The sequence below is a fragment of the Podarcis vaucheri genome (assembly GCF_965113315.1).
Source record: "Podarcis vaucheri genome assembly, chromosome: 4".
In the NCBI taxonomy this organism is placed as follows: Eukaryota; Metazoa; Chordata; class Lepidosauria; order Squamata; family Lacertidae; genus Podarcis; species Podarcis vaucheri.
This window is the reverse complement of record NC_138762.1, coordinates 42760330-42788218: the sequence shown is the minus strand read 5'-3', so window position 1 is coordinate 42788218 and position 27889 is coordinate 42760330. Positions and strand designations below refer to the sequence as shown.

The 27889-nt window shown below is 39.3% G+C and overlaps 2 protein-coding genes across 5 annotated transcripts in view; one reads left to right on the top strand and one right to left on the bottom strand.

The window, feature by feature from the left end:
* On the bottom strand, window positions 1–12725 carry MPC2 (mitochondrial pyruvate carrier 2). Its single transcript, XM_082221263.1, has 5 exons — window positions 12393–12725; window positions 7877–7917; window positions 5397–5481; window positions 4929–5040; window positions 1–235 (listed from the first exon to the last, which is right to left on the bottom strand). Exons 1-5 carry the CDS (start codon window positions 12496–12498, stop codon window positions 196–198), a joined length of 384 nt encoding a protein of 127 aa, XP_082077389.1. The 5' UTR covers window positions 12499–12725; the 3' UTR covers window positions 1–195.
* Window positions 12726–13250: 525 nt separating this feature from the next.
* The window catches only part of DCAF6 (DDB1 and CUL4 associated factor 6), a 47919-nt gene continuing 33280 nt past the window's right edge, over window positions 13251–27889 (top strand). For 2 of the 4 annotated variants that reach the window (XM_082221251.1, XM_082221249.1), the window contains exons 1-6: window positions 13252–13506; window positions 21805–21866; window positions 23388–23480; window positions 24362–24547; window positions 25030–25143; window positions 26028–26163. In XM_082221251.1, the coding sequence (XP_082077377.1) occupies window positions 13413–13506; window positions 21805–21866; window positions 23388–23480; window positions 24362–24547; window positions 25030–25143; window positions 26028–26163 (685 nt within the window). In that variant the 5' untranslated portion in view covers window positions 13252–13412. Of the gene's footprint in view, window positions 13507–21354; window positions 21462–21804; window positions 21867–23387; window positions 23481–24361; window positions 24548–25029; window positions 25144–26027; window positions 26164–27889 lie in introns of those variants that run through there. The other 2 variants (XM_082221250.1, XM_082221252.1) reach the window with 2 other exon arrangements.

Here is a 27889-nt window from a genome sequence, read left to right as displayed (position 1 = left end):
TTACGCAGCTTAAGGTTTTATTGTTTAGTAGAAGGTTTTATTTCCATGTAAAGAGACTGCTTTCTAAACTTATAGAAAAAAACATGCTCTACCAACTTTAGTAAAAATTCATACAGGGCAAAATGAACAAGATTAAATCTAGGTCCCTTGGGAAGTTGCTTTGCAGATGAGATCTGAGGAGCTGAGCTTGAATTTCTACTTCTCCAGTTCTTTGGCTTTTAGGTCTTGGTTATACCTGTCAGAAAAAGAATAGCCAATTATATTTTTGAAAATAAATGAACTACACAAAATCTCTCAGGAAAAACAGCTAATGTTGAACTACAAAATATCAGATCAGGAGGTGGAAGGGGCCATCCAGAACATGCAACTAGGTAAATCTCCAGGACCAGATGGTTTGACTTCAAGATATTACAGATCTTTGAAAGAATGGTTAATACAACCATTGAAGGAAGTTTGTAATGAAATATTGGAAGGGAGAAAGGCACCAGAGTCGTGGAAGGAAGCCTACATTACACTTATACCAAAAACAGAGACTGAAAAGACACAGCTCAAGAACTACCGCCCCATATCGTTGCTTAATGTGGATTACAAAATTTTCGCAGATATTTTGGCTAAAAGATTAAAAAAGGTGTTAGCAGAAGAAATTTATAAAGACCAAGCGGGCTTTCTCCCAGGCAGACATTTGTCTGACAATACGAGGAATATAATTAATATTCTAGAAAAACTACAAGTGAATATCAATACTAAGGCAGTTTTGATATTTGTGGATGCAGAGAAAGCCATTGACAACATTTCTTGGAGTTTTATGAAGAAGAATCTACAGGGGATGGGGGTAGGCCAAGGTTTTGAAAATGGTATAGGTACAATTTATTCTGAACAAAAGGCAAAATTAATTGTGAACAATGTAGTGACAGAAGAGTTTAAGATTGAGAAAGGGACACGACAAGGTTGCCCAATTTCTCCATTGCTTTTTATATCGGTCCTCAAGGTTTTGTTAAATATGATTAGAAAGGACCAAGAAGTTAAAGGTATACAAGTGGGAGCTAAACAGTACAAACTGAAAGCATTTGCTGATGACTTAGTATTGACTCTACAGGAGCCAGAATCTAGTACTAAAAGGGTATTGGAACTGATTCAAGAATTCGGACAGGTAGCAGGTTTTAAGTTGAACAAGATGAAAACTAAGGTTTTAGAGAAAAACTTAACTGTGAATGAGAGAGAGAAATTTCAGGAGGAGACAGGACTAACATTGGTTAAGAAAGTGAAATACTTAGGGGATAACATGACTGCAAAAAATGTGAATTTATGTAAGGATAATTATGAAAAATGTTGGACTGAAGTGAAAAATGATTTAGAAATATGGACAAATTTGAAGTTATCATTGTTAGGCCGAATCGCTGTGATAAAAATGAACGTGCTGCCAAGGATGTTGTTTTTGTTTCAAACATTGCAAATTTTGGATAAGATGGATTGTTTCAAGAAGTGGCAGAAAGATATTTCCAGATTTGTTTGGCAGGGCAAGAAGCCTCAAATAAAATTTAAGATATTAACCGATGCTAAAGAAAGAGGTGGATTTGCCCTGCCAGACCTTAAACTTTATTATGAATCAGCTGCTTTTTGCTGGCTGAGAGAATGGCTGCTTCTTGAAAACACAGATGTGTTGGATTTAGAAGGTTTTAACAATGCATTTGGCTGGCATGCATATTTGTGGTACGATAAGGTAAAAGCACATAAAGCGTTTAAAAACCATATTGTAAGAAAAGCACTGTTTAATGTTTGGATAAGATATAAGGATTTGTTAGAAAAGAGAACTCCAAGATGGCTGTCACCAATGGAAGCGAAGGCCCAGAAAAAACTCAATATGGAGGCCAAATGGCCGAAATATTGGGAAATTTTGGAACAAGATGGAGACATAATAAAATTGCAGAGCTTTGAAAAATTGAAAAACAAAGTGCGAGATTGGCTCCATTATTACCAAATAATGGAGGCTTACAATTTGGACAAAAAAGTTGGTTTCCAGGTGGAAAAATCAAAATTGGAAACAGAATTGTTGGATCCAAAAATTAAGAATTTGTCAAGAATGTATAACTTGCTGTTGAAATGGAATACTCAGGATGAAACGGTGAAATCAGCTATGATTAAATGGGCACAAGATGTTGGACATAACATAATGATAGCTGACTGGGAACAGTTATGGACCACAGATATGAAATTCACGGCATGTAATGCCTTAAGAGAAAATTTAATGAAAATGATTTATAGGTGGTACATGACACCAGTCAAGCTTGCAAAAATTTACCATTTGCCCGACAATAAATGTTGGAAATGTAATGAGACTGAAGGTACATTTTTTCACCTTTGGTGGACATGCCCAAGGATTAAGACATTCTGGGAGATGATTTATAATGAAATGAAAAAGATATTTAAATATACCTTCTTGAAGAAACCAGAGGCCTTTCTCCTGGGCATGGTCGGCCAATTGGTGCCAAAGAAGGATAGAACTTTTTTTAGGTATGCAACAACAGCAGCAAGAATATTGATTGCAAAGTATTGGAAGACACAAGATTTACCCACCCAGGAAGAATGGCAGATGAAGTTGATGGACTATATGGAACTGGCGGAAATGACTGGCAGAATCCGAGACCAGGGAGAAGAATCGGTGGAAGAAGACTGGAAAAGGTTTAAAGACTATTTACAGAAATACTGTAAAATTAATGAATGTTAGAAAAATGTTGGAATGAAGTTATATGGCTTTAGTAGAAATGTTATAAGGAATTAAGTATAGATAGTTTAATAGAGTATTAAAGGGAAAAATAAGGTTAGAATGTGTTAAGATAATTATAGGATAGAAAACAGAGGAAGATGGAAAGGAATTGCTGAAACAATTAATAGAAGTGGAATACAAAAAGGGAGGTGTGAGGAGGTCGTGGAAATAAGTGAATGAAAGATAAGATATTGAAATTGGATTGTGTTTTAAATGGTTTTTGTTTTGTTTTGTTAGTTGTTTGTGTTAGTGCTTTGTAGTGTTTTTTGTATTGTATTGTATTGTTGTATTTTTTTTTGTTTTCTGTAGTGTTGTGTTTAAACTGTTGAAAAATTAATATTTTTTTTTAAAAAAGAAAAAGAATAGCCAATTATGGTTACAATTCAAGGTTTAGGGTACATATTTTAGCTTTCCCAGACACGATCTGGGTGCATGTGCTTCCAAGGAGGGCTTGCTCTTTGCCAAGGTTAAGATATCATATGCTACTATTGACTGTGGCAGAGGAGGAGGCAGTGACAGAAGCAGCTTTTCCCTCCTCCCCTTACATGTTTTCTGATCATTGTTGACTTTTTTTTTGGGGGGGGGGGTATATTTCAAGGAAGCATTTGCTCTGTTTACAACCAGACACAAAGTGAGGGAGCACTTACTGTTGCAAGGTAGGATATCTGCTTTTGAAACCCTGCCTCTTTTACAACTTCACAAATATTTGAAAGTCACCTTTTAAGATGTAAATCCCCTTTAAGCACTATTTGAAAAGTAGCTTAATTATTCTATGTTAAAAGTTGGGAGAAGGCATATAGCTAATCTTTGGGAATATTACAGCTGATCTGCACTGGTTTTTAAAAGTGCCTGCAGTGCAACTCAAGGTGTTTGTTCATTTGGCATGGACCAAGTCTCCTCTACCCAAGGACTCCGCTCAATCAAGTAAAGATGCAAAAAATGCTCCTCCTTAACTGTCTTAGTGTCACCTAGAAGCTAGAGTAACAATCACTGTGTGCCAGGAGCAGCCAGGGGCACTTACCTGGCCACCCTGCACTGGCAACACTCTGGTTTTTGGGAAAGGGAGAAAGGATAAGGAAGGCATTTGGCATTCACACCGTTCCAACCTCCCCACCGCTACACCTTTCCTCTTCCCCTCCCAGTAATCTTCAGTGATGCTGGTGCCAGGAGGCCAAGTAAGCATTGCTGCCCATCCTCGCCAAACATTTTTGCTGTGTACACAAACTAGTCTTTCTAGAATGCTGAACCCTTAAGAATGGAAAATAAACTTAGGTAGGTTTATTCTAAATGCTACTAGGAAGCTTTAGATTAGGTCATATTTAAACTAGCCACAACTGATGCTTATTCTTTATATCTAACACTTTGCTATAGGGTGGCTTCTGCCTTTACAACTGTTGCAGTTCCAATACTCAAGACAGAATATAGACTAGCACAACACCTGATGCAAATGGACTGCTATACCCAATTGTGATCTATTTTACCAGGATATTAAATATAACCACTGGTGGTTTGGATCAGTGAGGGATAATGCTTAAGAAGCTTCTACAACTATGGTTTGGCAGGAGGGCCAGGGCAACAGTTGCATGGCTTCAAAACAGTTTCTCAAACTGTAGAGGCTTGGGAGGGGAGTCAGAGGGCTATCATGTTATATCTTACTGAGGCAGTCAGATCTAAGGATCTGACGGTTTGGATATGCCACAATTCCTAAAGGGAGGAGAGGGTTGCCAGCGCCCAACTTCATATAGGATAGTTACTGCAGATGCTGAAATGGAGCAGGAAGCAGGTGGAAGAAGAAGAATAGTGCAGAAGGATTTAAGAGCCTGGCAAGGATAGGCAGAGTGATTTCCACTGCACAAGCCAAATAAAGCCTGGATATTGATAAATACAGTGGTTTAGACTGGGGACTGAGAAGTCTCACAGGGAAAGGTGTGGGAACAAGCCACTTGGTTGCTATGCCTTGAGTAGCATGGCAGCAAATGAAGTTTCTCCGTCATCACTCCCCATGACAGAACATTGGATGTTTCATGTACTGTTAAAGCAAATGAGTCATGCCAGGAAAAAGGTTGAGAAGCCCTAAAGTGAAGAAAGCAGCTCAGCCAGTCTGAAGAACAGATCCTAGAATAGGCTACAACTTAAAGTCTTCTGACCTACTTGCCATACCTACCTCCATATACGGTATAGTTGAGAACCTCCAGCACAGCCAACAAAGAAGTTAACTGTAAAGAGACCCCAGTTTTTAGGAATAATAACTAGAGAATATCTCGACCAGATAAGACCTGTTGGATCATAAAGAAAGCAAAGGTTTAATATCAAGTAGATTTATTAGTACCAAAGGTCAACAATGATTGTAGTATCAGATATTCAGATTTGGAGCAAAGTGTTATCTAAACATGATAGAAAACTTCATGCTTATGCCATTCACGTTGAGTGTTCTCAGTTATTTATGAGCCAATTATCTCCCCCCCCCCCTTATAGAATGGAAGATGGCAGCACTAGGAACTGGCATCCCAATCCATAATGTGTTACATGGAAGCAATAACTGGTTCTTTCCTCCACAACTTCTATTATCAGCTGATGATTTTTTTAACATTTAATTAAAAAATAGTTAACAGCAAAGTGAGAATAAACATACCTGTGGCCGTTAGCACAGCAGATTGTGATGTGCTGAGTTTATCTGCTGGTCTGGTCATATCAGCCATTCCAGCACATACCAAGCCCTATAAAAGGAAGTAGCAGCCAGCTTTAGTGCAGTATTATAGCAGTGTGTCTTCATTAATTAGAACTTAGTCAATGGGAGTTATGGGGTGTTAGGGGAGCAGTAACACCTCTGGTGAGGAAGACATTGTGCTCATTCTGGGGTAGTTTGTTCATCTTTGGTCCCCACCCTGCACTCGACTCTCACTTGTGGCTCCTAGAAGCTATCAGCATGCAACAGTAGCCACACCCTAGGAATGGCTTCAGATGGCTGGCTAAACCAGGTGAAGGTAACCAATGAGTCTCAAACCCTCAGTGTGTTAGGAACGTCCCCTGCATGCAAAGCCAGGCTCTGGTAGATTGAGCGAATGAGACCAATAGTGGGTCCAACGGTCAAGAAGGTAGATTTTGCATGTACTGGAGCAGGAAGTGAGAGGGCAGATGGGGCTTGTCAGTCTGGGAAGGCAGCCCATCTAGGAGAAGGAAAACTCAGATCCTATACCTCTGCTGCTTTGTGGGATATCTTTGCGAGAAGAAAAGGTTAAGCAGTAAACCCTACACAAATTCAGAGTGGAGTCCCTAAGACGGTTGGATGGCATCTTGTATACCTCCTTCCGGCAATTCCTGCAGCCAAGCTGGTGCCAGACATATTGCTCTGCTTTCCTTTGGACCACATCAGCAAGGCCAAGAGGGAGGTCTTGTTGTCTGGGCAGCCCAGGACCCCCATACACACTGCCCAGGCTTATGCTCTAGGGAGGTCAGCTGGGTGCTGCTAACACAGCGGTTTGACTTCAGCCCCGGAGGCACACTCCAGTGTCTCTTGAGACAGACGGATTCCAACAACAACCGTTACTATAGTTCATGCACTTCATAATTTAAGAGCTAGAGTAACTCCCATGTTTAGGGGACATGTTACATGGGAGGAAAAGTTGGTGGAGACAAATAATAAATTTTAGCTGGTTTGGACAGCCAGCTGAATCTTGTGATCCTTAATCCTGTTGAGTGGATTAAGTAGGTGAGGTACAAATAGTGGCTTGTACTACTGCAACTGAAAGAGCAAGAGTTCTTGATACTTTCAGAAAGCCTCCAATGTGCTACTTCAGCGATTAGGGTTTTGCCTTTTTCCTGTGCTACACAGGTCAAAATATATGATTGCCACTGCTGAGTGTATCTGGTATTATTAGGCTTCAAACACACTATAACTGATTGATGAAGAAGCATTGCCCATTGTCCCAGACATTCCATACTTGTACAGATGAAGCAAAGAAGCTTGGCCTGTTTTAACCGAAAAAGTGCAAAGAGATTCGTCTCCACAGGAAAAAGATGGCAATTATACAAGGCTGGTCCCAGAGGAACTTGACACCCAGCTAAGAGTTGTTTGAGTTACCGTAATTAACATATTGGGCAGGAAATATTTTCTAAAAGCTTTGGGACTTCCTAGACAAGACAATACAGATTTCTTGTCACTTAAAGCATCAGTGAATACTTGGGAATTAATAAGGAGAGAGTGTTGCAGAATAAAGGTGCTACAGCTGAAAAGACCCTGCACTTCATGCTCACTCACCATGCCTCAAAATGTTAGGACACTGAGCAGAAGAAAGATCATACTATACAGGAAAGTTCACGTGGAAGCAAATGGCCCTTGAAAGATCAAGGCCTATGTATTTTAAGGGCTTTGTGCATCAAAACCAAATGCAGTATTTAAGAACTGGAAAGTTGTGTTTCTCAATTCCAATAAGCAGTCTTGGTGTATTTATATTAAATGTATGTCCTACTGATACTAGTGGCTTCCAACTAGTGACTATATAAAGTCACCAATGCCATGGTTGTAGGTGTAGGTGCAACAAAATAGCACTATCATAGTTCAGAGAGAAGACATGCAGTGTTAGTACCTAGTTTAGTAGAAATTTCTGCTAAACTGTCAGATAGCATTTCAACACAATTAAGGTGGGACTTATTTCTACATCTTTCTTCCAACATATCCAAATGCTTCTCGTGGACCAGCAGAATTCAGGCAAGAAGAAAGAGTTGTCTGTCTATATACACAAACAACATAATTATTTTTAGTCAGGTTCAGTTAAAATACATGCACCACAATTTAATTTATTCGTGTATAGCCTGCCCGTCTCCCACAAAGGGCTCCAGGGAGGAAACAGAGTGGAATACATTTTTTTGAGGGTGGGGAGTCTTGTGGCACCTTAAATACTGACCAATTTATTATGACATAGGCTTTTGTAGACTACAGTGCACTCTTTTCAGATGTATGAAGTGTTATCTTGAGCTACATGTATTGGGTGGGGGAGAAGTGTAAAACAGTGAGGTCAGAAGCAAATGAAATGCAGTACAATAGTGATAATTACCAGCAGTGGCCAGTCACAACAAAAAATTATCAATAGTACAAACCTCTTCTCAACTTACCCATTTCATAATAGGGGCCCAGAAAAACACTGTTTTAGGACCTGAAAGAGAAATATTTCATTAGCTACATGATTCTGCTGTGTGACAATTTGCACAAAACCACTGAATTGTGTGAATTATTAAAACAGAAAGTAGCCTTGATGCACATTCACCAACAGAATAGTTATGTTTTACACTACAGCACAGGGGAGAAGTGATAAAAGCTCTTCTGCTGAGGTGCAATCAAATATCTGAAAACAGGAAATGGGAGTTATGACACAAAGGACAGTTTTACCAAACTGGTGGAAGAAAATGCAGATGACACCCACACACATGAAGAAGTATTATCCCCTGCCCCAACACTGCTGCATTTGTCCAGAGGTACCAGGCACTACTTTCTGCCATGATTATCTGGGGCCCCCATCATGTGTAGGTCAGGAACAAAGGATTCTGTCTCTAGTACAGTACTTGTTAACAGTGCAAAAACTACAACAGATCCACAAAGTTGCTTTTCTCTTGCAACACAGGTTTTGCAATTGTCTGTTGATCCATTTTTCCTTATGTGCAATCATAATACTTATACAACTCTATTCAAAGCACTTCATGAGGAATCTGACACCAAGCTGAATGCATATTCTGCTTCCTACCTTCTGTTGTCTAACCTGTTCAAACTACTTTTGTACCTTTTTTGTAGTACCTGAAGGTTACAAACACTTCGAGGTGTAATTAAAAGAAATGCAGAAAACAATGTTGCTCCTATGGAAGTGATGGCCAATTTCACCATTCTCTGGAGCCATTCTTCTTCAGAGATTAAAACAAGGTCTTAAACAGTACTTTGCCGTACAGTGTGAACTTTTCACAGGTGGTGAGCTCTATAGCAGCTTCATTGTGAACCCCAAAATTGGGATTCCCTCCAATCCCGTGCCAATTTTTTTTCAGTCATTTTGCAGTGTGAACGCTGCATTACCAAGTAGTTGCTACATGAATTGGGGATCATAGGTATCATCCGGAAACCCAACGTTGTTTGATTCACTCCAACCCTTTTTGTAGCAAAACCCTCACATTTTGCAGCACCTCCAAAATTAGGTTACTGTCTTACTCATTGTGGGTCCATACTAGAGTTACTGTTCTTCACCTTTGTTTTTCAATGAATGTATGAGACTGGTGCACAACCACTAAACAACAAGACAACTGTCTGGCAAGTTCACATTGTTGGTAATACTCTGTTTTTAGTGTCTATTAAGTTTAAAACACACTTAGAAGATGCCCCAAAGAGCTCACTAGGATTGCCTTCTGGGAAGCAGAACTTAAAAGTCAACAGTTACTCACTTGTGAAGGTGCAGCAAGATGTGGGCATTTCACTACAAAACCATTGCAAAACTTTGGTATTGATTTGAAGAAGAACTTCTATAGAAGTTGTTCTAGAGTTAAGCTATGGAACTAGGAGAAACATTAAGTCAAGATGTTATGTAGGTAAATGAAGATGCTACTTTCAGTGATGGGATTATTCAGGTTGTTTTTTTTAAGAAATCATTATTTCTAAATATACTTAAATTTGTTGCAATCTGTACATTTCTTGCAAGACAGCAGCCCAGTTATTCTTGATGCATTTGAGGAATTCTAAAGAGCTTTCTATTCAGAGGAGCTACACAAAGAACAAATGGAAAGCTCCAAGTCATGTGGTACTGCTGCCAACACCAACTTTCTATTGCATAGCAACAGTCACGAAAAGCAGAGATGGCTACTTTTCAGAACTTTTCATGTCCTTTAGCAAAACTGACAAACTATTGTGAAAGACAGAAAAAGTACTGAAACAAGTATAGATAATTAGGGTGTTTCACAAACCAGATGTGACAGGATTTTCCTCAGCAGCTTGTATTCTAGGTAAAATGTCACTTATCAAATTAGGCCATCAAACTGACCTGCACCATGGACATGACGCAGATTTGGAAAATATGCCTGAATGCCAACAGAAGTTCAAACTTGGACACTCAATTCAACAGGTATGAAACTAAGCCACATCTTTAGTCAAAACCTTTCCTTTAAAAATGAGCCAACATTTGTCAGAAGCTCTTGAAGAAATGCTTTTTGGAATAAACCTTTTCCTACATGCGGACAGAAAACTATTATTCCATTAATCCCCTTTTCCAGAAAGTGAAGATGACATTGTGAGGAAAGGCATCTGCAACACCTGACTACAATTTAGTGTATTCCTTTCATTGCTTGACTTTACCTCAGAGCCTTAATAATACAGCAAATATATGAACTGCTCATAAGGTATATTTCACAAACATCATGTCAGTGATCTTCAGCACTATTGAGTAAATTAGAGCAACACTGTAATTTGCTACCTACAGAATCCAGAGCAAACGCTGAATCAGATAATCCTCAATCTAAAGTCAGGGACTATACCAAAGTCATGACATGCAAAATTAATTTTAAATTTGCATAAATGTGAAGTAGAGTCCCAACTTCAATTTTAAAGTACAATATGACAGGTTTTGCATTACTATAATTCAGTATTTGTATTCACACTTCCCTGACAGACAGTGGTTTATTCCTTCTGCAAACTTCTTTCACAAGAAATAAATGTTTCTGCCATCAGGCCTTTGGTATCAGTTGGATCACCTTTCATGCTCCTTGGCATTTTTCATTTGTGTAACAGGCATAGTACTTTGCTGAATCTAAGTTTCCCAATAAAAGCTGAGACTATAAAGTAGCATAATGCAGGAACATGTTATGATCTGCACAGAGAATTTACATCCACAATTAAGTAATGCAGTTACTGAAGTATAGATAAGATTAGCTTTTGCAACTACCAGAAAATCTTATGACAAGTGATTCCTCTGTCCAAACACCACAAACTGGTTTGCACTAAAGAGTGGCAAAGGAAGAAATAATCTTGTTAATTGATTTTTGTCTTTTTATAAAGCCCATCTACAAGTGACCTCTAAAGGATTCACACTGAAGAGATAGTGAAGCCAAAAAAGCCAGTTGCAGATAAAAAAAGGAAAGATAAAGAGCTGCATGTTTAAAAATGGATTATAAGTAATGATAAGAGAATACCAGTACTTTCCCCAGTAAGTAAATCAAAGGGTGATTATGGTTAAATTCAGTCTAGAGGAAAAGTCAACAACAGAGTAGGAATTTGTAATCAAGTCTACCAGTTTCCTAATTTTTAGACTATTCTGTTATCCAGTTATGTTGTTGTATGGTTGCTGACAGCCACCAAGAATACAATGTTTTAGGAAGTTTTGAGAAAGAAAAACCTAATGGCAGTTTCCACTGAAAACCTATATTTCAAAAGCCCTTTGAATGAACAGAAGAGAATCTCCTAACAATATGATAAATGAGGGATGGTGTGTGGGGAGGGGGAGGGATTACTTCCTATAACTCACTGCTTTTCTTTCAACATGCGTGGAAGTAAAGTAGTCAGCTACCTTTCTAGGACCTACTGTATAATTTCTGCGGTTAGGCAACCATTAAGGCCACCTCTGGATTTTAGTGGGCCCTAAGCAACAGAACTGCAGGGAATCCTTTCTGAACATGCAAGTTTTTGAGGAGCTGGTGTAATCTGACTAAGCAGCATCCCTTCACAATAAAATAATCTTTTAAAAGAGCAGACAGTTGCAAGATTGACCCATGCCATGTAGGAAAGCCCCAAATTTATCCTCTAAGCTAACCTGCTTCAATGAAGGACAGGCCTCTTGAATTTTAAATAGCAGCACAGAAAGAGGACTTTCAGCAGGTGCAGCTTCTCTTACCCCTACATGACAATTTCTCTTTGCATCTGGTCACCATAATAAATCTCTCACCATTCCTAGTGAAAGGAAAGTTTATTTTCCCAGAAGCATCTGTGTCAAAGAGGACAAACAGAACTTTGACTTCTATGCAGCCTTTGTTAACGACAATAACAATTAACCTGCAGGAAGCAGAAGCATAGAAGGGCTAGTCTCAGGCTGCACTAAGAAGGCCAAAAAACTGCAACTCAGACCTCCACAAAGCCCGCCCGCCCATCACCATGGAAGAAATGCTACCCACCTTGCAGGAGTTCTCAAGGACAGAGATTAAACCATCTACTTTGCCATGTCTCCAAGTACTAACCAACTCTGACCTGGGGCGTTTAAATTTTATTTCTACCCCACTCTTTTGCCAAAGAATTCTGTCCCCACCCTGGCCTTTTCCTACTCCCCATAATGCTGTGAGGTAGGCCAGTATGAGAGATGGCAACTGGTCCAAGGCCGATGGCCATGGGGAGATGAACTCCAGTCCCTGGTCTGGAGCGAGCAGAATGACCAGATACAACACAAGCACACATTTTTCACTACCAGGTTTATAAGCGGGGAACTGAGGCACTGGAGGGTGGGAGGGGGGCTTTGTTTTGTTTCCAGACATATATTATTTGTTTTTACAAATAAGGGTTCTCTCTCTCTCTCAAACACACGCACATACTTTCACATACACCATTTCACGAGTTATCCCCAGCTGGCGAGCAAGGAAACGACCTCCCCCATCTCCTCCTCCCCCCCTCAAATACCTGCCGGGTGGTTGTACAAGGGACGCAGCCGGGGCGGCAACATGAGCTCGATTCGGTCCAGGAACCGGTGGTAAGAGGCACGGAACCCTGCGGCGGCGGCCGCCATTCTGTGTGCGGGTGACAGCGGCTGATGCAACGAAGCCCCCGCTCGACCTGTCGTCGTCCTCCTTCTCCTCCGTCTGAGCAGAGGAGGGGGGGAAACACAAAAACCCACAACCCCTCCTCACGAACAGAAGCAGGTGGTGGGGCGAGCCGCTGTTCCTGATTCTGATTTGTCCACGGACGGAGCAAGAGGCGGGGCTTAAACAGCTGGCTTTCGCGTTATTGGCTAGCTACGCCATTACCGGCTTTGCCACCCGACGTTGATGACATTCTTGCGGTCAATTGGCGTCCTCTTTTTATGACGGTATGAGCGGCGGACGATGACTGATGACGATTCAAGCAAAGCTTTCGGGGACCTGGCTCCCAAAACAAACATGTCCGCCTTCAATGTTCCTTTGCCCTCACCCAGGATGAGTTTTGTTTTGAAAAAGCTCGTTAAGGGTGGTGGTTGTTGCCCTTTTAACTCCCCTGCTTAGACATCTTTGAGCAGCCCGTGTACAGAAAGCGTAAGAAAAGCCGATAAGGCGGCTTTCTCCCGGTGTCCAGACCCGTACTGAGGGATGACCGCTAAACGGCGACACGAACGTCTCAATGGCCATTTTTGTGACCGTGAGCGGCGGTAGGACGAGGGGCCGGGTGAATTCTCGCGATATCCTTTGCGAGCGGATCCCTGGATGTGGGAGGAGCAGAGGAGCAGCGAGGGGAGGGGCTTAGGCTGCCGTTGCTGGCGCCCGACAGGGGTGATATTGTTGTTGAGCGGCGGGGTGGTGGTGGTGGTGGTGGTTACGCGCGCGTAAAGCGCGCACGCGGGTCTCCATGGTGAAGGCGGGGGAGGGGGCGGCCTCAGCAAGTGGCAGCGACTGATGTCGCTGGCGGCGGTGGCGGCGAGTCGGATCCCCCTGGTCAGCGCGCGGTGCCATGTCCCGGGGCTGCTGTACCCACCTCCTGTGGGATGTGAGGCAGCGGAGTTTGGGGCTGGAGGAGCCCGGCCTGTTGAGGAGGCGATACCTAGGTGAGGAAGGAGAAGGGCGAGAGGGCGGGGTCTGAGGCGCTGGGGGAAAACTGAGGTGGTGGTGGGTCGCCCTTGGCCCCCCCCTTTCTCCGGCTGAGGGGAAGGGCGGGCGGGGTTGTTGCGCGCTGTGGTGGGGCTGCTTCGCTGACCCCCAGCCCCCTCCTCGGGTCATCGCTCGGGGCGGGGTGGGGAGAAGAGGCGGCCCTTCAGCTATGGTGGTCGGCTCAATAGCTGACCCCATTCCGTCCTTCTTCTCCCTTCTCTTGTATGTACAGCAAGTTTCCACGACGGTTTCGTGAGGGGGTGGGGGTGGGAATGAGCGTCGGGTCCTTTTTGGAAAAGCAAAACCGAACTGCGACGGCACGAAACGTTCAGAAGTATTTCTAGTGTGCTTGTCTCTCTTCACGGATAACTCCCCCCCTCCCGCGTTTGCACTACGCTCGGAGATTTTTCTGAAATAATTTGGGGAGTGGCGTTTCACTCCCTCTTTCCGCAACTTCCCCCTCATCTTTGGATGCTGAGTTGCAACGCGATAGTACTTATTCTATGATATATAAATTTTCTCACACACTTGCACCCCCAGCTCGTGCAAGAAGTCTCAAAGAGAAATCAGAACGGCTTAGTGTCTCTGCTTGCCATTGCCATGAACTAAACAGGTTGTGGATGTATTTAACTGTTGAAGGCATTTTTAAGTGTCATAAAACTGTACCTCCCATAGATTCCCCCCCCCCACAACTCCCTGCAAAGAAGAATGTAGCACGTGATTGCTTGTAGTATATTGATTCATAGAAAAGTTTGGCTGTTTTTGCTTGTGTTAACAAATCTGCATACATAAATAACTATCATTTATGGATTCTGGGTAAAGTTTGTCTTGGGCAGTGATAGCTAGTTAAATGTTGCACTTTTTCTATTAGACACATACTAATTTCGCTGCGTTTTCTGAAAGCATTACAATATTGCTACAAAAAAATGGATTTTTCTGATTTTAATTTGATTTTTGATATACAAACATAAATATTCTTTGGATTCAAGGACAGCTTACTTTTTTACCCAATACGGGAGATCTTCAATCTGTTCTTTAAGATATTGCTGAATAAAAGTAGATGAAAATTTATATGATGACATATATTCGATAGTTTAAAAGCAAATGCACCAATCTACAAGGGATATTTGCTCTCATGACTTTCATTGATCTGCTTCCTGCTGAACTTGTGTTTGATATGGATGGAAGTGAGGCATTCATCAGTGATACGCACCAGAGCACAACTAGATTTGGACTTGTGCCACAATCTTTCCCCCACATGTTTTATTACCTCCCTTCCTCTGGGAATTGGCTTCAAAGTGAAATTTAAGACTATTTAAAGGCGTTATCAAGTAGCTTTCCCCACTCTGTTCTTTATCTATGGTCTGATTGACATCATTGTCATTAGGTATAGAATCACAGATCTAATTGGCTACAGTTATCTTATGATGATAAGTTAAGTGCTATAACTAAGTGTAAGTTACTAATAACCATGTGTTAAGTGTAGGAATGAATTGGGGAGGCTAATGCTCAAAGAAGTATTTTATTACTGCAGAAATATTGACTATGTATTTCAATTATTATTTAATTAGAAGAAAGGGGTCTTCATAGATTTTACTGCGTAGACCACCAAAAAGAGCTCACTTGAAAAATATTGTTTACATCACTGCTCTTGCTTTCTTTTCTTACAGCAAGGGCACAGGAGCAGAGTGATGACCATGGTTTTTTTTTAAAAGTGATCTTTTGGAGAGGGTCATGGCATGTTACCTTTTTTTACTGTTTGAAAGTTTAGTTTAATTTAGAAATGAGTGCTTAAGATGAGAGAACTCCTTTGTGTATTTTGATCCACTATAACTTTTAGATGTGTATGGCATAAAGTTTCAACGTATTCTTTGTTATATTTTATTTACACCTTCATGTTTTTCATTACAGTAATAAATAGTACAGCTGAGCTCCATTCTCTTACTGATTTGCATCAAATGGTTGCTTATACAGTCATTTTATGTTACCTTGTTGCAGATTTAGAGTCAAAATATGTTAAAATGCTATACTTGTATATCTTGAAACATACCTAAAGAGAAGCACATATTTACAAGTTAATTCAGTAACAGTTTTGAAATTCCTCAGTCATTGTGGCTGAGAAATCTGTTAAAATGTACTTTATATTGACATTTTGAAGGAATTGCCCTTTCCCCCAGAGAACATCAAATCCTAGAGACATGTAGAATTATATAAGTTTCATAGGCCACTCTTTACTGAAGTAATCACCTAAAGTGTTTGAGAATCTGTAAAGAAAGTAGCTAAATCTATAAGCCTTCTTGTCCTCTCTTTTGTTCTTAAAGTGGCGAGTGGACTCATTCACCTATGGTGTCCCCAACCATGTAGATGAAGGCAACAAAATTTGCTATTGGATAAAGGAACCGAAATAAACACAGTTTTGAAAAATATGTTTGTCACAGCCTTTGTCAAATAAATTGTTTCTAATTGTAGGTTATGTGTTTGGGATATAAAATAATAATTGTAGGTAATGTTTGGCTATGTGATGCTATATATTTGGAATTTAAAAGCATATTTAGATTGTGTTCACAGTAACTGATTCTGAATTAAAATAGCCACCTGTAGCCTGAGTTAAATCAGCAACCAATATCCAAGTCTGAAATTACCTATTTTATTCCTATTGTACTTATTTTCTAATAAACCTGCATTTGTAGTAGTGTGGGTATTCATAGCTTTATTTAATTGCCACACTTTCAGTGCCACACTGAGCAATGAGAAAGTATGAAGCAGCTTTCTAAACTCAATCTGTGTGGGAGGAAAGAGCAGTGACATATTAAAGCACCTTGGGAATACTCTAGGATCCAACTTTGTCACTGATGCCCATGTGGTTCAGAGTGCTTTCTACCAGCTGAGGCCTATTGTGGATAGAAGTGCAGTAGAAAGTTATCAGTATTTTGGTATAATCCAGATTACACTGCAGCAATGTGTTTTGTCTAGGACTGCCTTTGAATACTGTTAAGTAATGAGCTAGTACAAAATACAGCTGCAGATTTCTGATAGGGACCAGCCAGTTGGACCATACCTCATAATTTCTTAGATATCTTTACTGATTATTGGTTACACAGCTTTGGACAAGGGCATTTGGAGGTATGCCTGCTACACAGCTAGTAGGCCAGTGCATCTAGATCATTGTGGGATTTGCACCTCGCTGTGTTCCCATCTTCTGAGGTGAGGGAGTGACAAGTGGGGAGAATAGGCTGTTTCACTTGTGATGTCCTGCCTTTGGAATTCTCTTCTCAGCAAGATTTGCCTGGTGCCGCCTTTGATACCTTTTTTGCTGCCACAATAATACGTTTTCTGGGCTTTCAGTTACTTTTCTTTTGGTTTCAACTCTTTAACTATGATTTTTATTGTTGCTGCTTTTAGTGTTTTACCATTGAGTTGTTTACAACCTTTTTGCTGTTTTAAATATTTAAATATTTTGTACTGGCTTTGTTGTATGAGCATATTTATATTGAAGGGCAGCATATAAAATTACCAGAAGAAAGTTTTGTCATACCCGTTTACAGACATACAGACAAATTAAGCAGGTGTGGAAAAAGGCAGCAACAGTCCTAAAGCAACATCAGTGTAGTGGACTCAACTCTGGAATTTCCTCCCACTAGAAATCAGACAGGCACTGTCCCTATTAAGTTTCAGACAACAGCTTAAAACATGGTTCTAATGCTCTACACTGATGTTTTTATTTATGTTTCAAGTTTTGTGCATTGTACATTTTTTTTATCTGTAAGTCTCTGAGATGTGGTGAAAAGCAGTGCATTTTTTTTTAAAAAAGAAACCATCACCACCTGTGGTATGAAGTCTGTTTCTGACAGTCTGTTCCAAAAATGTAAAATAGCATTCTCATTATTTGGCCACATTGTCCTGTTAGCAATCCTGATGGGCTGATATGAAGGTGGTTGCACCAAGTTTCTTCAGAGAGATACTTTTGCATTAAACAGCAAATCTATAGCAATATCTATACATTGCAATTGCTTGTGTGTTAATTACTTGGGCTATATCTAATGCTGTAGCTCTGCTGGTGCAAGGGACTTGCATGTGTACATTGGGACTTCCATTTCTTCTCTTCCATCCTGTGCCCTCCCATCAAGCTCCAGACGGTTGGGGGATTCTGCTGGTGGGTTTCTGCTGGCATAACATTGTCTACAACCCAATGCAATTAAATATTGGATCACAACTAAAAGCTTTAAAAAAATAAAGTCAAGAGTTGTTTAATATTAAAATATTTTATTTCAAAATACAGCTTTATTAGGAAATACATATTTTTTTAAAAAATGTAACACACTAGTGGGAGCAGGGAGAATGAAGAGACTGTAAGATAGACTGAAGAAGAGTAAACTAAATTTTAGAGAATATGTGGCATATTGCAAAATATTTACCATAAGCAACAGTAGTTAGAAGTATAATTGTTTAAGAACGATCTTAGATTGCCTACCTTCTTATAGCATAATCTTTAGTTCATAGCACTGCAGCTTTTAGTTGTGCTATCAAGTTCATTATTAATACAGTGGCATTAGTTTGAAAAAGTTTATAGGTCTTGTGAGAGTTGTTTGCTTAGCATTGCATTTCATGTAGGATGCCACAACTTCAGCATGCTTGGGAACAAGACTAGAGATACTTTTAGAATATAGCCTTGCTGGTCTCACATCTGCAGATATGTTAATTTTAGAGGTTTGTAAAGTGAATGAAGTATCATTTAGGTCATTTGCTACAATTTAAGTACAGTATAGTAGTTTACCTAGCAATCTTGACAATGACCAAGTAATATTTTTTGTTTGGAAAAAGTTCAGTGTAGTAATTTTAGCAAATATTTAGTTATTTTAACACACGGTAATTTTAAAATAACTTTTAAATTCAATGCAGATGGCATTCCTGCTTGTATTCATGATTGATTGATGGTGAGGAGGGAAATACCGTATCATATGGGTGACTTATCTAGACATGTACCTGATATATAAAAAATGGTGTGTTGCTTTGCTGCCTAAAGGCCAGTGTTATACTAAATCTGCTATTTTAGCCGTGCCATACATACATGATAAAAATAATGTGTTTGGCATTCATTCCTCAACATTCTTGACAGGGCTATAGTGCAACCAAAGTAAGTGTGTTGGTAGTGTAGAGAGGTAAATATACCAGAAGGAGTGTCTCCACCCCCATCATTCAGCCTGAGGTTCAGTGCTGAGGGCCTTCTAGCGGGTCCCTCCCTGCCAGAAGTGAGGTTACAGGGAACCAGGCAGAGGGCCTTCTCAGTAGTGGCGTCTGCCCTGTGGAACACCCTCCCATCAGATGTCAAGGAAATAAACATCTGTCTGACTTTTAGAAGACATCTGAAGGCAGCCCTATTTAGGGAAGTTTTAAATGTTTGATGTTCTGTTGTGCTTTTAATTCTGTTGGGAGCCTCCCAGAGAGGCTGGGGAAACCCAGCCAGATGGGCAGGGTATAATTTTATGATTATGATTATGAGCCCCCACCTATTTGCAGTGCAGTCTGGACACAGTGAGAACTAGGCCTAAGTCCTTGGTTTGCTGTAGAGAGCGTGAGCTTGTGCTTCTGCTAATGTTTTCTACACAATATGAAACGTGCAAAATGCGATACCTTTTATGATCAATTAAACCTGTAAAAGCATATAGCATATTAAATTCCCTTTGTCATCAAAATTAACTTGCTTTTGTGAACTTAGTATTTTAAATGTTTGACTTAGTCTGTTGCTGTAACACTGTTTACCTCAGTTAAAAGCTCAAGTGATTGTAACATTATCAGTGACTTAAACAGGAAAGGTTATATTTAGCCATGCACTTATTTAAGATCTGTAGTATGTCTGAAAGTGTAATACAGCTATCAGGATTGCTACAAACAGAATTCTTTCTACTTGCACAATAGTTTTTCCCCTGTTCCTGGGTGAGAGAAAAATACATCCCAACTATTGAAATTAAAATGGGAAATTTATACTTAAATTTACTTATTGTAGAGTATTTTTAAAAGATGATACTTTAATTAAAGTATAATGTTTGTGGTACTCAGAATACTTAAAAGTTTCAGAATTATCACTTCCCAACATCACATAGAATACTAAAATCTGAATTTTCTCAGGGGTTTGTTTTTTATCCTGTTGGGGACAGATGTCCTCGGTGCTCTGAGCAACACTGAAATTAACAACATGTATATTGATCTGCAAAGAATAGCCAGCTGTGCTGCAGGAATCACTCAGTGATCCACAGTGTATCTGAAGCTGTCACAGCTCTGGAATCACTGTTAAGTAAAACAAACTGGGAGTGTAAAATTTTCTTCAGAGAACAGCTAACATGGTTTTTTTTGCTGATGACTGTATAATATTTGCTAATGATTCTGTGTAAGTGGAAAGGCAAATGCAGCAGCTGGTGAAAAAGATGACATAAAGTCAGACTGGAAAGGAAGATATTGAAAACAAAATCATGACAATTGCCTGAAAAGTCTTGTTAAAATCAGTGTTGAAGAAACTGAAAAAGCTAAAAGCTATATGTTGGCAAAAACAAACACATTTGACTGGAAGGGCAATAGCAGCATAAGAAAGATGGTATGGGCCAGCTTTAATAGATTTTCATTGCATGATCATGAGTTTCCAGTGAAGACTTATAAACATAATTTTACAACACAACTATCATGCCTAGTGTGTTAATTTTCTGGAATAGATGTTGTATAGGTTATCTATCCTATAGTACCTGTACAAGCATATATGGGTCAGTCATATGACTTATTTTCAAAAGAGCAAGTAGATTTCCTTGCCTTAATATATTTGATTTTGAGAGATCAAAAGCTTCTGCTTCGCAAACCTAAAATGCTTTGGGCCAATCCAGTGGCAAATAGAATATAACATTGATTGCATTAAGGGAAAAACAGGTGAGGATGAGTTGGATATGGGCAATTCCTCTGCTTACACTGCTCATCTGATGTTAAGTATTAATTTCATAAAATGAAGGTTTTATTACAGTCTCACAAGAAAATCTTTAGAGTGGAATTTGACGCTTTTATTCACACAAGTCTCCACCTTTCACTATTTCATTCTGCAGCCTCTATGTGCCCCAAAATCTGTTCCATAGTGTCCCGCAACTTCCAAAGCAGACTTTGAGGATGTGGGGGTTATAAGGGAGAGGAGTGGAATGCAAAGTCTTACTGTATAAATGGAATGGACTCGGGCCCTTCCAGCTCTACAATGTTATGATTCTGTGGAATCTGTTCTTCATGTTGGCTACAACCTTAAGTGCAACCTGTAATGCTTCTAAGACTGGTAGACTTGATTTATGTTTACATGGGTCTATTTGTAGAGAAAGCTTGTCCAAGCAGTACTAGTTTGCTTTTATATGATTGAAACTCATACTAATTTGTATGAGTGGAAAGACATATTAAACCTTTTAATTCCAGTGTATTCATTTACATGATTGTGCATGCTTCTTTTCCTCATGGTTTTCTTTGCAAAATGTACCAGTGACAATTCATATATTTAAGTGCTCTTGATTCTAGATTAGGGCATATGATTGTTTTCTCCCAAAAAATCACAGAACAGCTGAGCAGGCATATGAAGGAACTGATCTGTGAAAGGAAAATAACTATCTAGAACCCTTATTTGCCAACAGGTGGATACAAAGTAGCTAATATTTTACCTTAAAGTATAGGACGAGTGTCTTGCCATATCATACTGAATCTCGGTCACACAATGTTTTTGTTAAAGCAAAGACAACTTACTCATTTGGCAGTGTTCACTCTTGTCCTTGCAGATGAAACAACAGGAGGGATCAGGGGCATGTGGGATGTGCTATTCCTCAAGGAAGGGACACCAGGGAAAACCAGGACATTTTAAGTGCTGAGGCCTGTGGGGAAATCTGCTCAAGTTTGGGGGCGGGTACGTATTGCCTCTGACATTGTACTGATTGGGTGATGATGCATTATGGTTCTTCCACCTGGACCCATTTTAGGATGGGTCAATGCACGCATGGCTGGATGGAACTGAGAAGGAGCTCACCCATCACCCAGAAAATCCCATTACCTTTAGGAAGGTTCACATTGTGCTTTAAGAATCTTAGCTGTAGAGGCAATGCAATACCTTCCATAGAAAGAAAGAAGGCACCAATACACATATATTTATAAAACACACATATATTTATAAAGCATATTTTATAAAAATATAAAAAAATACTTTTGTAAGTATCTAAACCTTTTTGCTAATTTTGCATTTTCCCCTCCAGGAAGGAGAGAATTTATCCAAAGATTAAAACTTGAAGCAACGCTGAATGTGCATGATGGCTGTGTAAGTGATTTTTTTTGTTGTTGTTTAAAAAGAATGCATGCTTGAACAAGAAGTTCAGTAATGGTAACTGGCATTTCCATGACAAGATGAACATGAGCTTTTAGTATTCTTCCAAATATATCTACTTTATTTTATTTTATTTTTTTTCCCTACTGAAAATTTGTTGTTATAACACATTTTTAAAAACATGTTAGGACGTACAAGATTGTTCTTGTAAGTGTGGTAAGAATTTACTTCTACACCGCCTTATTTTTACTCAGGTGAGGGACCATCTTTAAATAAGTAAAGGAACTAAGGGAATTATTTATTATAGCTATTGCAATAGGGCAGAGCTCAACTTAATGTGATTGTTCTAGCCACTTAAGAAGAAGGTCTGACACGAGGAGCATCAGAACAAGGGATTTATAGGCACAGCACACAAAGAGTTATAAACATCAAAACATAACATTCTTAAGCATCCTTCTACATACATCATGAAAGGTTACAGGTAATAGGATGTTTAAAATGTAAGGATCCTCTGCAGTTACCTTGGGGTATCCCAAGTGCCCAGGTCATTTTGACCTCAAATGTTGCATTTATGTCACTGTTCCCCTGGCAACCAGACCTTTGGCTGTGTTCTCTTATCTCCCAGGAAGTTTCAAGGATAGCTGATTTTACACTCTACAGCAAACTTAAGATAGAATAACATCCTGGAGGGCTATTTGTGCCACTTTCAGGGTCAGATAGGAAAGGAATGCAGCATAGTAGTAATAAAATACAGGCACACAAAATAAAGCATAATACATTCTAGCCAAAGGTTCAAAACAATTAATATTGGAACATTTTTAAAATTAAAAAAAAATCTACATCCTGGGTCTCTAAATCTTATATCACAAGGAATTTGATTTTGTGGAATAAAGGTTTGTTGGGAACATGATAATTATTTTAATTTTCATACATATGTTTTAAAGAGTAATCAAAATATAAAAAAATAATTTTGATATTTTCTTTTATCTCTAAAATTAAATTCTCCCGTATGGTCTTTCTCCATAGACTTCATTATAGGAGAGTTTAGATACTCAGTTTTTTATTCCGGGGATAATTGATAAATGGCCCAGTGAAAATGAGCTAATTTAGGCTGCAACCCTATGCACACAGGGTGGATTCCAACATTATTTGAGTGGAAGTCTGTTCCATGGAAGAATTGGATACAATTCTTGCCCCATTTTTGTCCCTGGCCTTGCCTGCCGCTTTTATGTGGCCCCTGAAAGGTTGCCCAGAAGGGAATGTGGCTCTTGGGTTGAAAAGGTTTCCCCACCTCTGTCATATGTGATGTTCTGCGGTGGTATGAACCAAAGAGACTGCAAGTGTGAGAGAAGTACTGCTCATGCCACTGAATATACAGGTGTGCAAGTCCTTATACAAAGTATATGCATAATTAGCTGAGTTGTGTTGTTTTCTGGTAAAGTTAGATAGTTTGCATCTTAACATTGTTCGCCCCTTCTTTAGATATTAATTATTGTGTTAAATACTTGCTTACAGGTGAATACAATATGCTGGAATGATACAGGAGAATATATTTTATCTGGATCTGATGATACTAATCTTGTAATTACTAATCCATATAGTAGAAAGGTAAGATGATCTGCTGTCCCTTTATCCATTTTTCTGAATAGTCAAAATGTTATTAACCTTTTTTTGTAATTGAAAGCTCTGTTTTTTGTGACATTGCATATATCATGGATTGCTTGGTTATTCTTTCAAAACAGTACATCTGTCCTGTGTAAGAGAGTTGCCACAAAACATATTAAGTCCACCAGTTCTGCTCAAAAAGTTTTCAGTATTATCTTGTTACCATGATTTCTGCCTTATTACTCTTTATATTGTCTCACCACCCCTCACCACCTTGCACTGTACTATTGTGTTGTAGTGCAGTTGCTAGAGCTGTGCATTGGTCAAAGCCTTCAGTTATGAAATTACCTGGGTGGTGTAGAACCATCCAGAGTGTGGTGTACCTTTTTGGTCCAAAGGGCCAGATCCTCATCTGTCTCCATCCCTGCAGGCCAGCTTTGACAGATGGCCAGGATGACCCACATGTCCAAATCCTTTGTGCAGCACTTTCTGAGCATCTTACAGCCAGTGGGCTGTCTGGGCTTGGGAACCACAGTGCAAGGGGCTCTGTGCTCACTTCTTCCCACGTGCCAAGCAATAGGGCTGGCAAAGTTACTTTCTGCAAGGATTGACCGCACAATCAAGTTTCATATGGGGAACTCAGTTGCATAGCTGTGCCTCTATACCTGCCCCACATCTGGTGACAGGTGTGGGGCAGATGAGTATTATTTGGGGAAAACACTTTCAGGCCAGAGATTACTTATCCCTGGTGTAGAACAAGAGAGTGGATTATGAAGATAAAATAGTATGGTAGCCTGCTTTTTGGAATAAGGTGAGAAAGATAGATGTGATCAATATTACCGTAATTAAAATGTTAAGCTAATACAGTAATCCTTGTTTTCTAGGTTTTAACAACCATTCGCTCAGGACACAGGGCAAATATTTTTAGTGCAAAATTTTTGCCATGCACCAGTGATAAACAGATCGTGTCCTGTTCAGGAGATGGAGTCATTTTTTTTACCAATGTTGAGCAAGATGCTGAAACCAACAGACAGTGCCAATTCACATGCCATTATGGAACTACTTATGAGGTGCTGAAAATTAATATTTCTGTTGTATCTTATAACTATAAAGTCATGAGTGCTGACTATTGCTTATCTATTCTTTTTCACACTGCAGTTTAATAACCTAAAGTTTGGCCCAATTAGATAATATGGTCCAAATTTTCTTGTTTACATTCACCTCCCATTATTTAAGAAGATTGCCTGGGCATGATTTTTTTGTACCTTGCCTTTCAGTCTTCTAAAGAACACCCTCCCACCTCCAAAAAACTATTTGTATACTATAAGGCAGTCTTACATTATCACATTGCTTTTGTTACAACTGATTTGAAACACCTCTCTATTTCAAAATCAGCTTTCCATGAGGTGTGCAGGTGGGAGGATATTTTTCAAGGAAATAATCTCAAGCCTTGCATACACAACTTGTTCTATGGTACTTTGGATCCTGGCTTTTATTTTCAATTGTTTAAGGCTGTTGCCATTTTAAAGTATACAATTTGCTTACATTTCAGATCATGACAGTCCCCAATGATCCCTATACTTTTCTATCTTGTGGAGAAGATGGCACTGTGAGATGGTTTGATACTAGAATCAAGACAAGTTGCACAAAAGAAGATTGTAAAGATGTAAGAGACACTTTTATAAGAGGGTGTGAATAAAGAGCTATATTGTTTTCAGAACCTGAGATCTCATGATCCTGGCCTGTTTTGGTCCTGATGCTGTGAAATCTAGTGAGGTGACCATGAACTATATGAAGGAAAATATAATTTGTTATTTTTGAAATATGTATTACTTATCTGTCATATCATAATACTATAATATTGAACAGATATGAAAAACTTGATTTGGTTTGAATTCAGGCTTTTTATGAACTATTTGATGTTACAGCACTTTGTTATGGAGCATCCTTAAAGTCACTGATAATTAGATAACATAAGAATCAATCCAGCTGTGAAAATAATTTACCAAATTCTTTATGACTGCAATAGTAATAGGATTTATTTTTCTAATTTATACAGAGTTGCTTCCAAGTATGCATTTTACTTAACTATTTTACCTCATTTTTATAGGCTATACTCAGTATTGTTCCTTTTTATGTTGAAACTATTTGCAGTACTTAATCTCATTGCGTTGCTCTTTACATCCAATTATCTGTACATAAATCTATTCTAGCCCAATCCTTTTAAAGTAGCTTAGGCAATCCCTGCCCCTTGTGATTCACTTTCTGGCATCTTTTTATGAGAAAATCTTAGACAGATGAAAGCTTTGTGTTTACAGCTGCACGTTGATGTTACTAAACAATGCTTTTGTTTGCTTAGTCTTTTTGTTGTTGCCATACCCGTCTGTTGTCCAATAACATGCTTAAAATATATATTAACAAGGGCCAGAGTTGGCTTTTTCTAAAACACAACCATATTGATTTTTTTCTAGGATTATATTAGTTGGTGTGATTTAATGCCACTAGTTCTTGTACATTTTAAACAAGTGCAATATTTTCCTTTTGTTCTAGGATATTTTAATAAACTGTAGGAGGGCAGCCACCTCTGTAGCTATTTGCCCTCCAATACCATATTATCTTGCAGTTGGTTGCTCCGATAGTTCAGTAAGAATTTACGATCGACGAATGCTTGGCACAAGAGCAACAGGTAGGACAATACTTGCATGATACTGTAAAACAGCTGACTTTTGAGTACCATAGTTGAAGATTATAGGATGTGAACCTCTTAATGAGATGATTTAATGAAAAATATATTTTCTGCATAAACGCAGAACTTCTCATAATTTTTAAATTTATACTCATGAAAACTTGTATCACACTTTAGAAGGTCTTCTGTAATGTGGACTGAAAAGTATTGATGTCCTAAAGTGAAATTTTGACTATGATTCAGAGGCATGTATGCACACTGGCATTATTTTATGTCCCATAGAGCAATTCTTCTCTCTGACCTGCTCTTTAAAATTGACCTTCTAAGAACAGTTTTCAGGTTTGCTATAAGAGCTGCTGGAAATTCCAACTTAAGGGGGGGAAATGGATTCTCTCATTGAATAAATTTGAGTGAACTCCTTTGATTTGCAGCCATGGTAAATAAATGAAGAAATTCTGCTGTTCTTTCCATTTAGTGGTTTTGAGTATTAAGAAATGATGGTGGTCTCAGTGTTCGTGGTGCTTTTCAGAGAATATCAACAAAAGGGCAAGCCCTGGCCCTTCAAAGAACTGACAATCTAAAATTTGACTAGGGAGGAATATTGAGGCAAGGATAAATGGGAGAATATGAAAACATAGGCTTGATTTCAGTAAAGGATAAGAACTTGAGTTGTGCACTTAATGTAGCTAAAAATGCCTAGAAAAGGCTGCAGAATGTGATTTATTATTGCTCTACTCTTTGTTAGAAATTGTGAGGTGAGGAAAAAGCAGATGGATAGATGGATAGGATAGAAAGTTTCCATAGGGAGAGTGAGGTTAATGTAAGTACTGTGGAATTATTTTATAGTCTCATTGTGATATTAATACTTTGAATCTAAATTTCTGTTTAGATAAAATATTCTAACTAATATTAGTACAGTTTCTGTTTCCAAATACTGTACGTCATCCCAGTTGGAAATTATGTAGCCAACTTGGTAATGTACAACAATATTGTGTAACCAGTCACATTGGATACGTGGCCAGTTTGGAATGACAGTAGACAGCTTTTACTCTGAATTGGTGAATGCTTTCATTTCATTGTGCCCTCCAAAAATCGGCAAAGAGGAGGTACTGTGTATGTGGCTTTAAATTGTAGCAAAATGGCAAGTAACTGGGGCATAACTGAGGTTTATAAAAGAATGCAGTGTGTAAAAAAATAGACACATTTTCGGACTAATATACACAGTACGGGCATCCGTTGCGTGTAATTTACTTGCGCACCACCATGTATATGAGTGGTGCTAGGAAATAAAAAATTCAATTCAAACCTGGAAGTGGCTGGAGAAAGTTGAACAGTCCTTGCAAAGAGATCCTCCCCAGAGCCTGAAGAGGATATCAATGAGGACGGAAGCCCCGAAGAGACCTGAGGTGCAGCAGAGCTTTGTTTACACTGCTCATCCTCCCCGCCTAACAACTGATGGGGGTAGTGCAGCAGCAGTAGCTGCTTTCCCATGCATCCTCCAGCTTCCTGCTGGCCCCAGAGCTTCAGTTGTAGTTGTGGATGTTTTTGGATATGATATATTTAGTATGGATCGAAGAGAGAGTGGTAGAGAGGGTGTTTAGAGGGTGCTCTTGTCGTCTCTATGCAATTTCAGTTATGCACACGGGGTCTTGGATGGTAACTCCCCATGTAAGTTGGCTGATGCCTGTACTTCTTTAGACAATTCATAGTTAGCTTTCACTACCAC